General features: G+C 42.3%; 2 protein-coding genes across 4 annotated transcripts; one reads left to right on the top strand and one right to left on the bottom strand.

Annotated features, from left to right (window-relative positions):
- Window positions 1-35: 35 nt before the first annotated feature.
- Window positions 36-6,924, bottom strand: LOC131674678 (ATP-binding cassette sub-family C member 4-like). Of its 3 annotated transcripts, XM_058953495.1 has the most exons (12): window positions 6,606-6,924; window positions 5,062-5,307; window positions 4,757-4,991; window positions 4,263-4,437; window positions 3,884-4,040; window positions 3,594-3,796; window positions 2,206-3,514; window positions 1,926-2,140; window positions 1,110-1,843; window positions 612-1,019; window positions 433-543; window positions 36-372 (listed from the first exon to the last, which is right to left on the bottom strand). In XM_058953495.1, exons 1-12 carry the CDS (start codon window positions 6,677-6,679, stop codon window positions 343-345), a joined length of 3,897 nt encoding a protein of 1,298 aa, XP_058809478.1. In that variant the 5' UTR covers window positions 6,680-6,924; the 3' UTR covers window positions 36-342. The 3 variants fall into 3 exon arrangements, with proteins under 3 accessions (XP_058809478.1, XP_058809479.1, XP_058809480.1); XM_058953496.1 differs by lacking the exons at window positions 36-372; window positions 433-543 and having other exon boundaries at window positions 799-1,014; XM_058953497.1 differs by lacking the exons at window positions 36-372; window positions 433-543 and having other exon boundaries at window positions 973-1,038.
- Window positions 6,925-9,278: 2,354 nt separating this feature from the next.
- Window positions 9,279-16,344, top strand: LOC131674683 (uncharacterized). Its single transcript, XM_058953501.1, has 12 exons — window positions 9,279-9,332; window positions 9,402-9,858; window positions 10,224-10,521; window positions 10,637-10,736; window positions 10,809-10,919; window positions 10,989-11,152; window positions 12,316-12,845; window positions 13,036-13,321; window positions 13,380-13,479; window positions 13,581-13,703; window positions 13,778-13,933; window positions 16,219-16,344. The coding sequence occupies exons 1-12, from the start codon at window positions 9,306-9,308 to the stop codon at window positions 16,288-16,290; spliced, it is 2,424 nt and encodes an 807-aa protein (XP_058809484.1). The 5' UTR covers window positions 9,279-9,305; the 3' UTR covers window positions 16,291-16,344.
- Window positions 16,345-17,267: the final 923 nt, after the last annotated feature.

The raw sequence follows: 17,267 nt of genomic DNA on the forward strand, positions 1-17,267 counted from the left end.
AAAAGATTGTTTTAAACATTTATTATCATAAAGTTTCATATGACAATTTTCAAACTGACGAGTATTAAAAATATTTTACTACTACTAAAACAAAAAATTCTTTCTACAGTATTTAATTAAAAACGTAGCACAACCACTTTAGGTTATTGAATAATGGTCCCCGTGAATTGCTTCAAAAATTCTACTGTCTTTTTGAATACCTTCTTCAAATTTAAACACTTGTAAATTGACAATATAGAAATACAAAGTACCAATGATCGGTTGTCAGCCTTTCAAAAAAATTATGCATTACCCGTGTAACAATTTATAGTTCTCAGTAACATTGTCCTTCATAAAATGTCTTCAAGTTTTATCAACTTTTTTTTCATAATTCTGAAAAAATGAAAATATTTAAATATATATATATAATATTATTATTTGCATATGGCTTACTGATTTTGCAATTTGAAACAGGAACTGCGCCGTTCCTGCACCAGTCTGCTGAACACTTTCATAAAAAAGACCTTTCTTTTCCGTCAACAAAACATACGGATGATCAAATTCCTAAAATTATCGAAATGCGTATAAGCCATTCAATAAATTTGTTAAAACGAATAAAGAACCATTCTTACTGCTATAACTCCAGTATTCATAACAATAATTCTATCACTATCAATAACAGTATGCAATCTGTGGGCAATGGTCAATATCGTGCAACTGTCAAACTTCCTTTTGACCGTTTTTTGAATCAAATCGTCAGTCTGAGGGTCAACATTGGCTGTGGCCTCGTCTAAAACGAGTATTTTATCCTTACGAGCAATGGCGCGTGCTAAACAAAGTAGTTGACGTTGGCCTACACTGAAGTTAGATCCACCTTCTGCGACATGCGTTTCAAGACCTACGCTCGCATCGATATTTCGTCTCATGCCCACATCATCGAGAGCCTGCCATAAATCAGCATCCGTATGTTGACCAAGAGGATCTAAATTTTTCCGAAGGTTTCCCGTAAAAAGGATTGGCTCTTGCGGAATTATACTAATCTTGGAACATTCAAGCATACTATTATTCATAAAACTCAGTGAGACAAATATTATGCATCAACAAAGTTGAATTTTATTACTGCTTCTTACCTTGGATCGTAATTCGTAAAGGCCAAGATCTCTAGTGGGGAGGTTGTCTATAAAAATATCTCCTTCAATGTATGCTAACCTAAAGAGAGAATTGATTAAGGAAGATTTACCAGCACCAGTTCTACCAACGATACCAATTTTTTCTTGAGATCTTATGCTAAAATTGAGATTCTTCAGAACCATTGGTCCTTGTTTGTCGTATCTTAGACTAACATTTCTATATTCTATTTTTCCTTCGTTTGGCCAAACTTGTGGTATCTCCACTTCCCGTTCCGCGATCGTCAGTGAACTTACTTCCGTAATTTCCGTCAGTTCTTTATCATTTCCTTTTTTCACACTCTTCGGCCTGTATTCCTCTCTCGTCAATTTCGAGTACTCCAGAACTCGTTCCACCGACGTCATCTGATTCTCCATTTCAGCGAACTGTCTGACACCCCACTGCAAGGTATTGATCAACAGCATGCACTGCGTTATCGCAAGACCAATGTGTCCGGACATAGTAGTGTCATCGAAGATCATCAAGGTGAAAAGAACGCACGTGAGAAATACTGCACAGAACAGATCCAGATACATGCCCAATCCTCGCGAGCCTGAAAAGAAGATGAACCATGCCGACGAGTGCAAATCTTGATGGTCGTCAAACTCTGCAACAAGAACCTTCTTGACTCCTAAGGCACGTATTGTCGTAAGACCCTGCAAGCTATCGCTCACATAGCTAAATACGGGTGACCTCGCTGCAATATTGGCACAATATGTACTCGATGAACACACTACAAATTTATATATTACAGCGTAAATAAAAGTACTGATTCATACTTATAGCTTCTAGACGCTTAATGCTGCGGCTGGTCTTGATGAAAAACAACGAGAAGCCGTAGAAACAGAAGCCAACGAGACATGCTGGAATGAGTAGCCATGGATTTACGCTGCTCACAACTGTGAATGCTGCCAGAATGTGAATAGTATTCTGAATGACGTCTATCATGGCTCGCGACACTTCTGTATCGACTATACTCATATCTTTAGAAAATCTACAAAAACACTTTTATGTATTTATTTCCTAAGATACGTCACAGAATTAATCTTGGTGATTTACCTATTCATGATACGACCTAAGGGATTCTTGTTGAAGAAGTCGATAGTCGCAGAAATAACACTGGCGAACATGTTCGCGTGCAAGTTGTTAGCAATCCTCATGCTCATCTCGAAGAATGACCACGATTGCAAAAGACATAAAGTTATAGTGGTCAAAGTGATAACCCCATAGACGTAGATATACCAATCGCGATGATTGCAAACATATTCTACGCAGGTTTCATTATTCCGCATTATCGTGTTTTCTTCGGCGTTCACCCAATATGCTAAAAAGTAATCCCCACTGCTGCCTACCAATTGATGCATTAAACTCATGAACATCACTAGTATCACGAGAGGTGTATTCTTACCGGCCAATAAGTAAGTGAGATATGTCTTGGCTGATATGCTACCACTTACTTTTTTCTCCGCCACTGTCTGGCACTTGCCATCGATACCATTCAATTCCCCATCGTCAAGATCTAATTGCGACTCGTCTGATTTTCGATTACTTGCTTTGTCGAATTCATTCGATACCTGCATCACTTGAACCAAATTGATTCCAATATTTTGCAATTCACCGAGGGTTCCAGTTGCCTCGACTACGCCGTTACTCAGAACAACTATTTTATCAACTTCCTCCAGATATTGAAATTGATGGGTCAGCAGAATAATCGTCTTATCTTTTAAGTAAATTTTCATGCATTCTTGAAAGATCTTCCGGCCGACGAGCATGTCGCACGCAGACAATGGGTCATCAAAAAGATAAATATCAGCGTCACGATAGATAGCCCGGGCAAGATTCACTCTGGCACGCTGACCGCCACTCAAATTGATACCTTTCTCACCCAATAACGTTGCGTCACCTTGTGGCAATGCTTCAATGTCTTGTTTCAGTTGGCATACTTCGATCACTCGCTCGTAATGTTGTTGGTCAAACGTCTCACCAAATAGGATATTCTGTCGCAAGCTCGACGCAAAAATCCATGGTTCTTGTGGCACATAAGAGATTTTACCGTAGGTAAGAATGACACCTGTGACGTGTGGAAGCTCTCGAAGAATCGCGTGCAGAAGACTCGTTTTACCACAGCCTACTTCGCCAACCACAGCGGTTAGGCTTTTCGCTGGTATTTGGAGATTGACGTTTTCAAGAACTTTCACCCTGGGATTCCACTTAGCGCTAAAGTTTTTAAATACGACTGCAGACCCATCCGAGCTAAAGGTTTTATCCGTGTGGTTAGTGGTTGCAGAGAGACTAGGAAGCTCCTCTATTTTCATAAAATTTTGCAATCGCTGAACTGACACTAGAGCTTCTGCTGCGTCGTGCAGACCTGTAACGTATAATAGAAATATTAGTACGCGATATCAAAAATAAACTACGCTTCAATGTGTACCAGACGATGCACTGACACAATGGAAATAAGGTGTACATGCTCAGCCGCAAAACGTCGTAAAGAGCTGTGATCACGTAGACCTTTTCGGCGTTGATTCCATTGTCGAGTAATACGTAAGCCAAGAGGGTAATGAAGATGCAAAGTCTCGGAATGTAGAATTCTGATGCCAAGCTCATGTCAGTTATTATAGCATCTTGTTTTACGATTTTTAACTCCTTTCTAGAATTTCAGGAATTGAATTTGAGAAAGTGAGATGCAGACAATTGTTTTCTCAAACGATTAAAGGTATTTAAAAGCAAAGCCCACTTTCTAGTCTGGTCGATGAAATTGGAAAAGGGTTTCTCCCAGGCATACATCTTGATGGCTCGGATTCCTTTGACGACCTCATTGGTTAGTTTCAGCCTCTCGTCAGTCCTCGCCGCGTACTTGCTAGTCAGGCGATTCGTTAATCTCCCGAAAAGTCCTAAATTTGCCTGATCACTATTGATCTACCGTATAGTTCTCTCGTCCGTCGTTCCATCAATCAACATATTCTCTCGTTCTCTCTCACTCTGACTCGCTCGAGCGACGCTTGCCAAGAGCCGATAAGAGCCGATTAAACGCGATAAAATACTGCGTTTGGCGTTCTCTTTGGCACGCGTGCCGCGACGTGATGCTTCGGCTTTAGGAGTCACGAAGTACTCACCGAGTATTGGTATGAACAGGAGCTGCAGTGCGATGCCGCTACCGGCTGACATATCGACTTCGCGATACAAGAAGTAGAAGACGAGAATGGCCTCCAGGGGAGCCATCCAGATGTAGTGCATGTAGTAAACCGCGTGGCCCAATCTACTGACGTCGTTGCTCAGTAGATTCAGTACCTGGGCGATTTGTTTGTCAGTTAATTTTTACGATGGCTCGAGCTCGAAGCTGGGAAAAATGTTTGTCGCCGATAAGCTAGTTGGAACTCGGAAGGCGATGGACGACCCAAGACACGAGTCTAAATCGGATAATCGCGTCGAGTACTCAAATCAGAATCCAAGGCAGAAATCCATTGGCTGGAGTGACGAGGTGCAATTCCGCGCGCACCTCTGAAAGAACTGAAACTCGCACTACATAGACAGCCTTGCGCGCCAATGTACGTAATAATCGCGCTGGCGAGCGAGAACGAAGCGAGCAACAAAGAGGCGAGGAGCGAACCTGTCCGGCGCTGGTCTCGTCGGAGTCGGCGAAGGTGGTCGGCACGCTGAGTATCTTCCTGTAGAGCAGCGAGGAGCAGGCCACCCGGATCTTCATGCCGGTGTGCATGAGGCTCTGCACGCACACGTGGCCGACGACGCAGTCGACGAAGACGCCGAGCGCCAGCGCGCTCGCCCATCCCCGAGCGTCGCCCCGGCGGTGCAGCAATTGCAGCAGCACGTACGGCCTAGATAGCCTGCGAGTGCGAGCCGCGCGAGCGCGCTGTAACTGGCCGCCAATTGAGCGGCATTAAGCTGGTGGCTTACCTCACGAGGAACTCGAGCAGCGCTTGTCCCGCTCCGGCCAGCAAGATCTCCCGGCCGAAGCAGCGCGACAGCACGCGCAGCAAGCTCGCCGCCGTCCCTGCCTCGCGGCTTCGGCGCTCCTCTCTCCGCCACTCCCGGCTGATACGCTCGCCCACCTTGCCGCTCGCGTGCTCGTCCAGCGGCTGGTAGAGGTCTGCCAGGTCCAGCTCGCGACGGAACCCCGCGCGGAACGTTCTCAGGAGCCACCTGCAAGGTTCAAGGTCGAGCTTCGTACGTGCCTTCGCTAGCGGCGTTCGTCGAAATTACACTCATCGACGTGGCTTGCGGGCGCAGGCCACCGAAAGGTGCGAGAGATACGAGAGACGAAGGTTGGACTGTTCAAATCGCACCTGGAATTAAGCGGGCTTACTCACGCTGACCTACTCGGCTGGCGATCAAACGCTCGGGGGGTCAATTGACGTGATAACTATCGTTTAAATTTAACTTCTAATGACCGTGCTATCGAACAATGCGTGAAACATACGTCCAACTTCAATCGACATCGCGCACGAACGGATTTTCACGGCCTGCTCGATCTTATTTTTAAACGCGCGGGAGGCTAGACGATCGAGCGGATCGTCCGTCCCACGGATCAAAGGTCTTGGTAGAGCCGAAAACGAAATTCATCAGTGAAGCATCCTTTTGCCTCTCGGTCCTCTCATTTTCGAAGAGCGCTTTCTCGTCCGGGCGCCGATCGGATAAAAAAAAATTGCTAGTTTGTTTTTATGGCTTCGCGCTATTTCGAATCGCCGCCCGATCCCAGACCAAATATCTAGCGCTGCGCTGACGAACTAATCTCCGCATCGATATGATTGACGAGCTCGCGTTTATCAAGGTATTACGCTTGAGAGGCGGCGAAACGGTCCGACGGCGTATCAGGCTCTGCAAGTGCAATTAGCTTGGGCGCATTATATGCGCTCGAGGCACGAGTGACTAGTTTTCTCGTCTGCTCGCTAAGTGTTGTGCGAGCAAAGCTGTTTACGGCGGCGATGTGTCGCTATATACTTGCCATTTTCCGCGGAATTGTGCCTCGTATATACGAACGCGCTCGCATTTCAAGTGAAATTATAACATTATCGAGTTGGCTCGTATCTACATGATCTGCTTTTATTTTCTTTCTCTCTCTAATCGACGTTATTATTATCATTATTTGCCGTCCGATCGAGCGCTGCAAGTTGAAAACTGTCGGGAAGAACGATCGGTTCGCAATAATTAACTAGCATGCAAATTCTGTTGCTCGAATGCAAAACTGGTTTTCTTTTCATTTCTCGCCAATGAGTCGGTTAAACTCTAGCACGAGATAACGCTCGACGTATCGATGTGCACGTGCAGTAATCGGCGTGCGTGGCGATATAATAATTGAAAAATAAACATTTATTCGAAAGGGCTTTTCTAAATTCGGCGACCTCGCCGTCAACGAAAAGAGGGAAACGCCGGAGGACCGATTCGAAGCGCAGCGCTAACCGCTGCGCGGCGCGCGTTTCTGAAATCTCGCTGGGCCTTACGCGAAAGTGACGACGGACAGCCAACTAGCGTCTTGACGTGGATTCCTCTGCCTCTTCTTCTGGCCTTCGTCCATGTTGACGCGCACCACTCACGCGTATTTTCAGTCCCGAGAGATGAATCGCCTTACGCAACCATTCCAAGTAAAGGAGCAACGGTAACGATCCACTGGCGAGAGTGCGCTTCGGAAAGAAATAATAATAATAAAAATAAAAAAGAACAACGAACCGATCGCGACGATGCTCGCGCGTGAACTGGCCTCGCTGGCCAGTTTTAACTCTTTCGCCCACACTGCGGTGGCGGCGGCGACGGCGTCACGGAGCTCCGCGGTAGATATCTCGAGTACCGACTAAATCGAATCTCGCCAGGAGAGTAAGAAGAGAGAGAGAGGCAGAGAGAGACAGAGAGAGAGAGAGAGAGAGAGAGAGGAGTTTGGGGCACGTGTCACGCAATGGAACCACGTGCAGCTCGAGGTTAACGTAACTGAGAGTAGGCAGACTGGATCAGTGGGCGGACTTCCGCTCGATAGCTTTTGTGCTCGCTGATTTACGAGCTTCTTTTTCCATTTTTTCAGGAGAACAGAGGACATCTATGCTGGTACCGCGAGTGATTATACGGATGCACGATCTTTTTACAGGTTCTATCGCGAAAACTTCGTTTATTTCAATTTTTTTTACACCATTTCTTATTTTTTTGACATGGGTATTTTGAAAAATCTTATTTAAAATTAATGAATTTTACTGCATTATTAGAGTAAGCCTAAAATAATACTTTGTTGTAACATGAAATGTGGCATCGTTCACTCCTGAAATGATTATTGCAATCTGAGAATAGGAGCGAGAATAGGTATTTCTAAACCCCAAAATCCAAAGATGCACAGTGAGAAAATTATGCAAAAAATTCGATAAAACGCTTTTCATTAGTCATTAAAAATTACAATTTGTAACAATCAAAAATCAAACGGTACAACGTTTACTATTATAAAGTAATTAATAATACCAAGTGTACCAAGAAAACTAAGATCAATGTCATGTATACCTTTAATAGGTTATCTTTGATCTGGGAATACTAAGAATACCATCTTACAACAATTATGTGTAATGGCGACAAATCATTCAATTACGTTAAGTTTCACGTTCATGAAGATTCAAGAATGCTTATAACAGACTCGTATCCGGCAATTCCAAATAAAAATATCATCTAGAATCGTTTGAATCGTTTTTTATTTGCGCACATAGAATATATTAAAGCGGATTAGAATAATGTGGCGCTTTTAACTTCTTCCTAACTAATTTTCATGCACATGAGCATGATTTCCTTCTTCGAAATATAAAAAAATGATACATTTTAGCTCTTTCGTTCTCCAGTGAAGAATTATTGGTTATAGACGATGCGAAAAAATAAAAAAGATTCAATCATTCTGATTTAGCTATTTTTTTGTCTCGACATCTGTGTAAAATACAAATACATGAGTATAAAATCATTATTTATAATCCTTTGTCTGTCACTTTTTAATGCAAGATGAGATAAATACGTGAAACTTGCCTGAAAAGATCTGATATCGATCAAAAGGTCGTTAGAGAATTTGTTTAGCTATATATTGGTGAAGATAAAGCTAAGCTTAATCAAACTGATTCATTTGCCAAACACCTTGAAACAAATATATTTGTTGAATGACGCGCTTTTAAACACTTAACTGCACTGACTGAATGTCATCAGCTGCAAATATCGTGTTGTACACAATCAAGGACGGGTGCGTGGAAGCATTTAATGGCCCTCATTGTTTCACCGAGCAATGTTCGATGGAAGTTGAGCTTACCGATGGATCAGTGGCACACACACCAATTTTTTGCACGCGCACTTCGTAAGAGTGTATGGTAGGATCATTAGTGGTCTTAAATTATCAAATGAAATTAGTTAATTAAATAGATTACCAAGGCAAACCAACACCAGCGCACTGTGTTCAGAGGGAAATTTCGAGTACTGATTGTGTAGAAAACAATTATACATATAATAATATATCCTTTACATGTATTGTAATAAGTATCTTCTGAATTTTTATGTTCTTCTGTTTATTATCTCGACGTATGACGAAGACTCAATAAATATAAACATTTACGTCAAAATTAGTATTCTAACAATTACATTTGTCATTTTCACGATCCATCTATAAGCATACTTTTACAATATTTCACCAATGAATATGTAGCTAAGATGACGATGATTCTTCTAGAATTATTATGAAATTGTAAATCATGTTTTGATGTCTTTCATCAATAAAATACTTTCGATCGAGCAAAGAAAAGCAATTTCAATAAATCAGATACCTAAAAGCTTTTGTACTTTTTTAAGACAACGAAACACCAATCACATTGTCTATTAGAACTGTCAGTTTTCGACTAAAATTCCGTCTGAGAACGCATATACAACATTTCCCACTCGTTATTATTCGTAAGAGCAACCAATCATTCCAATTAAGTTAAATTCCACGTTTGCGAATATTTCGGCCGCCATTCTCATCTGCTTCTGTCAAGTTTAAGATAAGAGTTCCCGAGAAAATTGCTGAAATTGAGGAAAATTGCCGGTGTTTCCTATGCGCTTTCGACAATGAAATAATAATCGCTGATCGATCTTCCGACCATCCGCAAAAAGTCATACGGTCGATCGCTCGCCAGCAGAAGGAAGGTGGAAACGCCGCACCCATGTCTATGGCCAGCAAAACTCTGCAGGTGAGTGCACTGCATAGACTCTATGCTCTTAGAGCCATACACTTCCAGTGCGAGCGTCTGCGTGTTCAGGTTGCAGGAGGTCAAGAGGAGCTAGACGCGAGCGCGCGAGTGTTTCAATGGAACAGGATACTGATGAAGACACTGGGCCTGTGGCCGGCGACGCAAAGTGATTTGTGGTTTGGAATCAATTTCGGCTACTTCTGCTATCAAATGATTCTCGAGTATCTTGATCTCTTCCTCTTCATTGATAATCTCGAGCACGTCGTGATGAACCTCACGGAGAATATGGCCTTCTCGCAGATCTTCATTAGGATGTTGATGCTGCGACTGTACAATGCTCCCTTGGGAAAAATCATTGAAGAAGCTATGAAGGATTTTGATACTAAGGATTACGTCGGGGAGGAGATCACGACGTTTACAGCTTATCATAAAAAATCCATAATATTTATGAAACTTTTGATGTCAAATACAGCGCTCACGGCTTCGTCTTACTATGTGAAACCGTTGCTTGGCCAGTTGGGTGACGGTAAGTTCATCGTTCATGCGTATGACAATACTGTGTCAGGTATTATTATACGAAAAAAAATCCTAGCTTTTTGAACTGTAGAGTAGTTGGAACTTTCAAACTTGCGATCGGCTTGAGTTACGAGCTTGCGAGCATCTCACAAACATAGTCCGTGAACCTTCTATTTTTGTTTATAACTATTTCTTAGCTACTGAGTTCCCTTCACTGCTATAATAAATGAAGTTAACATTTTGAAATCGGAAGGACTGGGAAGCTCGAAAAGCACGAGTTAACTCGGAAACAAGGCTACAGATTCGGCCTATGCCGTTATAGCTTTTTTTTCACTTTTGCAACAGCCTACTAAAAATGCGATATTCTCAATACAGTAATAGCGTACTTGGAAGGTGGAAATGCAAGTTTTATCTACGTGCTGCCTTACCGCTTTCACACTTTTTACGAATTAGACGCCAAGTCTTATTTTTGGACCTACGGCTCTCAGCTACCATTCGTCTTCGTCAGTGGTTTTGGTCAGAGCGCAGCCGATTGCCTCATGGTTACCCTCGTTTACCATGTATCTGGCCAGATGGCTGTTCTGGCTACGAGGATTACAAAACTTGACACCGAATCCATAAACTGCAGCAGTGAACTTAGACGGCTGGTTCAGTCCCACATTAGACTACTCACGTAATGCGGCTTGAAATGATTTTTTACCAAACAACTTGTGTTGCGCATAAGTCTAGTTTGAAAATAACTTTATTTGATTTGATGTCATTATGTTCCCTGAAAAAAAATTTATTAGGATGGGTCAAATGATACAGGATGCTTTTAGTGCGACACTACTCGGTCATCTGATAGGCGCTACATCTCTGGTTTGCATCCTTGGATATCAAATATTATTGGTACTCTCATTCTTTCGCGCGTTATTTTTCAAGAAAACCGTAATGTACGTCTTCAAACTTTTATCTCGGCAGTGTTTGGCTATTGGAGAAAGCGCCATTTTGGTATCTTTCTTCGCTTTCATCTTTCTGGTACTACTGGTACTCTACGCTCACTGCACGGTTGGCGAAAGTCTAATCACAGAGGTAAATGCAGAATGCGTTTCCCATCTTACCGAGAGGAAAGTACATGAAAATATAATTTCTTTTTCGCAGAGTAACCGAGTGTGCGAGGCCTATTACAATTGCAAGTGGTACAACATGTCGCAGAAAGACGACAAATTAGTCATGTTTGGTATAGCTCGTTCACAAAAACCGATGATGCTCACTGCTGGCAAATTCAGCATGTTCTGTCTCGCTACACTCACCAGCGTAAGTTTGTCAGGCACAGCTCATCGGATTTTATCATTTTTCCTTCATTCGAAACTAACGACACGTCGCGTTTGTTGCAGAGCCTGAAAGCATCTATGGGCTACTTGTCATTTATGAGGACTGTAATGTAGACCCAAAATTACTACTTGTTTCCTATTAATGCCGTGTAAAAAAAGAGTTGAACATATAAATAAATATATATTTGTTGATCATACGAATGTAAAATTCAATTGGCGCGCGATACAGCGCGAATGGAGATAGTATATTCAAAGTGCTAAGAAAATAAAAGTTTGTTTAGCAACGGTCTGTGAGTTTACGTTTAACTAGAGCTATCTAATTGACAATACCAATTGCGGTAAAATCTACAAAATAACGATAAAATTCACAAATGATATCGTCTCGAGTGGTAATGTTACTTTATTCTTGAAAGGATTAGACGCATGCAGGCACTTAGCATTTCGTTTACACTTCTTTTGGGCTTACGTAATGCAGGTATTAATTGACTCCCATCTTTGAGAATACCACGGTCAGCCTTTCCACCAAGACATACGATCGAAAATGTTTTGCACCATTTTTAACTAAAAAAGAAGATGTTTCTAAAGTAATATAACTTGTTTGAAAAGGAAAAAGGCCTTTACCTCAAAAATTAATGCCGATGCTACTGGTCAGACTCATTATATCCTATTTGATATCGAAATCCACACAACATTAGTCAGTCAAAGCGGTCTAGATAAACATTATACGGTATAAACTCATTATTAGTTTTGATACTTTTTAGTCACACGACGAAAATGGAATATCTATCATCGCAGAGCTTCCTTTGCACCAGAAGAAACGAAAGAAAATTTAAGGCGCCGCTCATATAGGAGCCTGGTCCGCGGAGTGGCGTATAGCATGAATACGTAATAAAGATCAGCACTTGCTTCGCGTAAAGAAGTAGACAGAGTACATAGAAAAGCTGTGGTAGCACATGAATAATTAGAACGTTTTTTCTTCTTCTTTTTCTTTTTTTTTTGTAACGCGCGCAACACCGTGTCTATCCAGCAGTCGTACGTGGACACTCGGACGGCGATGTTCTTTTACTCTTGAAAGAACTTCAACTTCTTATTTGCTCTGAAGAATCCGGCTCAAGATGAGTTGCTCGGCGAAATTCGACGTTGATCTGTTGCAGGTCTGAAACACTCGCTGTAGCCTGCCTCGAATGTACACGCAGCTTGAAACGAGACTTGCTCTTTCAGCGAGAATTGAACAGCGCGGAGATGGTCTTTCATTGGAGCTTGAGGTTGTTCTCGCTGCTCGGCATCAATCCTTTAAACTTCAACGACCCGCTATTCACGATAGTTCTGCTCTACTCGATACTGCACTTGATTCTGAGCTGCGCCGATCTACCAAACAGCATGGGAAGCAACTTGAGCGTGATCGTCGATGCCATCACCGAAATCGGCTCGATGGTCACTGTTCTGACCAAACTGCTAGTCTACAAATGGCAACGCTCCGAGCTGGCCGCGATCATGAGTGACATTTTGAAAGACTACGCGATCGGCGAGTACAGTAGCGTGCTGGAGGTTCACATTTTTGTCGACTACGTGCTGAAAGCCAAAACCTTCTTCAGGATATTCGTCAGCTTCGGTACTACCGCATCCGTCTGCTACTACCTGAGATGTTTCGTCATCTCGGGCATCGGCATTCCTATGATCACAGGTTTCAATACTTCTTATCCGTATTTTCACCTTATCTAGTCGCACCAGCCTAAACGAGTTATTTTTCTCGCGAGAAAAATGAATTATCTCTGCGTTTGCCATAATTAAGACAGTTTACTTAATCTCCGTTCGACGTCGAGAGCTCCGAAAGCAGCTCTCGGAGAGTAACGTATTTTCGGACAAATTGGCAGATTCGTCGAACACGACAAAATACTTACTACCCTATCGCATGCGCTTTTACTACCCGTTGGTGAACGCTAGGCTGTACATCAGCGCCATGGTCTACGTGCTACCGGTGATCCCCATAACGGCGTTCACCATGGTGGCCGACGCCGTGTTGCTTTTCGCATTGCTAGCCCATCTGTGCGGACAGCTGTCGGTGTTGTCACGCTGTTCATTGCGACGCTTGGCCGACGACGCCGGGGAATTCCGTCGGAGTGCCGCGGTCGCCATCGCCAAGCACAATCGACTGATTCGGTAGGGCTGATCGCGTTATGCTTCAAGGTTACTCGCCAATGTTGCCTCTGCATTCAAGGATCGCGAAAGCCATCGATTCGGCGTTCAATTTATTGCTACTCCAGCAAGTGATGGGCATCACTTTCTTCCTCTGCATGGTCGGCTATAATTCGCTTATGGTGAGATTAAAACAGACGGACGCACCCGCACATCGTTCGAGTGTTAGCGTGTTCGATTGCTCGACTGCTTATTGGCGCGTTGTACTTTCTGTATGTCGCAGAACTGGGACAGCCGTGAAACTATCACGGAAAACATACTGATGCTGACGCTCGGTGCTCTCGCCGCCAACATGACTTTCCTCTTGTTTGCCTACTGTTACGCGGGCCAGTGCCTCATCGACGAGGTATCACGACAATCGCTTTTCGGACACATTTCACGGCTGCGTACGTGGCTTCCTACCTTCTCTTTCGATTTCAGAGCTTGTATTTGTTCGACGCCGTGTACGACAGCTGCTGGTATAAACTTGGCTCGGCTGACATGAAGTACTTGGTGATGTTTTTAAACCAAACGAGACGTCCGCTGGCCATCACCGGAGGTCGATTTTACGTATACTCGCTCCAAAATTTTCTATCTGTAAGTGGTGCAAATTGCTCTCTCTCTCTCTCTCTCTCTCTCTCTCTCTCTCTCTCTCTCTCTCTGTGATTTCATTAGTCTCGCGTTGGGCCGTTTCCAAAATTGCGAAATGTCGCAAAGTTCCAGCTCCAAAGCTTCGAACTTCGGACAGCTTTGCAAGCTATTTTTACTAAATTCGAGGCTTTGCACGAGACTAATATTCGCAGTCGAGTTGCCGTATTCAGTGAATTCTTTTAAGAAACATATTGTAACTCAGGTAATAAAATCTGCGATGGCTTATCTATCAGTGCTGCGAACAGTCGTGTGATCGACAGGTCTTCGTGTAAACGTCAAAACTTTTCAAGATTAAACTCAAAGCATATTAACGTACACATAGTTCATGTATCAATTACAATATAATTAAACCTTTTTAAAGTGTGCAAATTGAAAATATAAAATACGTCTGCTTTGAACAATCACACTTTAATGGCGAATGATATCCGAAATAGAGTTCGTGCGTGGAAAAATCTAAGCTCATAGTGTAGTCTACTATAATGTGCACTAAATCTTAAATTATTCACAGAAATCTATATTTTCAATGAAAAATTAGTAGTTTCCTGTACTTTCATTGACATATATAAACAAATATAATATCTGTCTGGTGAGTGATTCTCTAGTCTTGAATCTTTATTTAGGTGCATAAGATCCCATATTCCTTATAGGTTCCCATATCGAGCGGAGTATCTTGGTAGTAAGTAAGCTTCATTGATTTCTTGAACTGAACACAGCAAAGCGCACAAGAATGAGCATTCACACGCTTTCGAGAAGCAGCATTCTACACGCATCATTGATCACTTGGCTAGACTCAATGATTTCGGCATCGCAACTCTTACTGCTTTTATTCGCAAAACTTTATTTCACGCTATTGAAATTACGTGTACGAGCGTGTGTATGTGTGTGTGCGTGCGAAGCGGTCTCAGCACGAGCTTCGCAGCGTTATGTAAAAACGTCGTAAATGCGCATAATAGCACGCGCATACGCAGTGTACGTATCTCGACAGAAGCAATTTGGCATATTTCGCTTGGTTTTCGCGAGAAAACACGCGGCCGAAGCATTGATAGCACGCAAGGGCACACAATGTGTCTCGACAAACATTATACACAGCTTGAATATTTTATTCGACGAGAGACAAGAAAAGTTGGTGCGCGATGGGCGGGGAAAAATCAATTTAATAACTCGTAATAGCGGTCGCGAGGCACACGGTGTACGCAACGATTGAAATTATAACTCGCGCGGGTGGAGGAGGGGAGTTACGTGAAAAGAAAAACGCATACGTGCAAACTCGATGCTATAGCACGAATCTTACGCGTGGTACGTTATGATTTGCCCGTGAGATAATTCAAGCTCAATGCCGCGCGGCGCGAGCTCTACATACGTATGTAGACGTACGAAAAACAATTTAATAAGCGACAACAGCTCGCGCGCACCGCCCGGAACGCGCGACGTATCCCAACAATCGAAGGAAGCTATATCCACGAGAGAGGGAGATTTCGGAGACGGAAAGACGACTTAATGACAAACAATAGCAGCTTGCGAGCTTTTGTGGTGTACGCTCGGTAAAACGAAAATATCGCGGCGTAGGCTTCGCCTCTGCATGCAGACGACGGATGTTATAATAATGGATAATAGCGGAGCGCAAATGTACCGCGGAGAAAGTTTTCTTTTATCGGGACACCCATCCGAGTCGTGAACGCACGGAGGAAATAGAAAAGGAACAATTTGATAAGAATGAATGTGGGCCGCGAACAAAAGAAATAGCGTTTAGCCTAGCTCTGAAGGAGGCTCGAGATCTACGATACTAAAACCATTCGATAACATATAAGAACGGTGAACCTGGTGAGTAAACGTGAGCCGTGGAGCTTGGAATGACTGACGGTTTCGTAGATGAGAGCGAGCACGGAATGGGTCATTTAAAGATTATTGACCCGCTGAAGAAGAAAAATTAAGTCTGATGATATATTGACATATAATATTGTTTGCGTACGGACGATAGTAATAATCGCTTATGTTATTATTTAAAGCCCACTCGGTAGTATGCAGTTCAATGCTCTCGTCAAATCATGATTTTTTTAAGGTTGTTTATGAACGCCGAGACATACGAGCACCAAAACATCCGTGCTACATTTGATACGTCTCTGAATTAAGTCACAGTAGCGCGCACCTGACTTGCGTTTGTTCTAGTATTTCTAAAAACAATTATAGAATGTATTAGAAGTTACGTTTTAAATATGGAATATGTTTTACAGCTATACTCTTTGAGTACAATGACAAGATTATGGTGGTGCTACGTGTCCGATGGGGACGCATTAAAACTATAATCTAATGCTGCACGTACGATTTCTGACTTCGAAGGAAAAGGATCAGGATTCCGGAGCATCGATCTTTGAAAGCTTGAGAAACACTCTTTAGGAACTTTGAATGCGAAAAATATTGTCGAGTTTTTCTCGTAGAGTGTACGTCCCAAGATGCCTGACTCTTCTAATTTATTGTCTCTCAAACTTTAATGTCAAATTCTTACTACTTGTATCATTCATAGATTTTGAAACTTGGCAGTTAATTTTATAAAAAACTGATGTACTCCGACATTATGCGTTCATTTTGTAATTTTAAATATTTATTTGTTTTAATACGTGGTTTTTCGTTCAATTCTAGTTATATATATATATAATATTATTAATAAGACTAATATTATTGACAACTTGGATTTGTATACCACGGTACAGAATAGAGCTATCGTTAAAATGACAACTGATATTTCTTACGATAGATACCGTAACGATCATATTACAGCTTTGAATTTTTCATCGAGTATGCTTTATCTATAATTTCAACAATAATACAATTCGGCTTTGTTATGCACGAAACAATTAGTTTGACAGTGTCTTTCAAAACTTCGAGAATAGTACGAAACTTTTATTGAGTACTGATTGTAAAAATTAGAAATGATATCGTAAAATCGCAATGCAACATGCTTATTTCGTTCTCTGAATTTTGTACGTATCAAAAATCAATCTAAACAAATGATTCGCAGATGTACATCATTTGTCAGCAAGCTTGGACAAACTAGCGAGGTCAATATAGAATCGCTGATTTTTATGACTGTTGCACAATATGTTCGTTATTGTTCTTAAACAATAAAGATATGAAAAGAGCTTCTTGGTCTAAAGGCTTGCAGATATTTTCCGTAACTCGCGTCGAAAAGAACGAGACGCAACGTCGCAGCTGAGATTTCGAGATACGTGCAATCCAGCGACATCAATAATTGAGAGACTGTTTTTTTCTATTTCTATTTTTG

Source organism: Phymastichus coffea, unplaced genomic scaffold, assembly GCF_024137745.1.
Source record: "Phymastichus coffea isolate CEN01 unplaced genomic scaffold, Cenicafe_Pcof_1.1 PCOF00279, whole genome shotgun sequence".
Taxonomy (NCBI): domain Eukaryota; kingdom Metazoa; phylum Arthropoda; class Insecta; order Hymenoptera; family Eulophidae; genus Phymastichus; species Phymastichus coffea.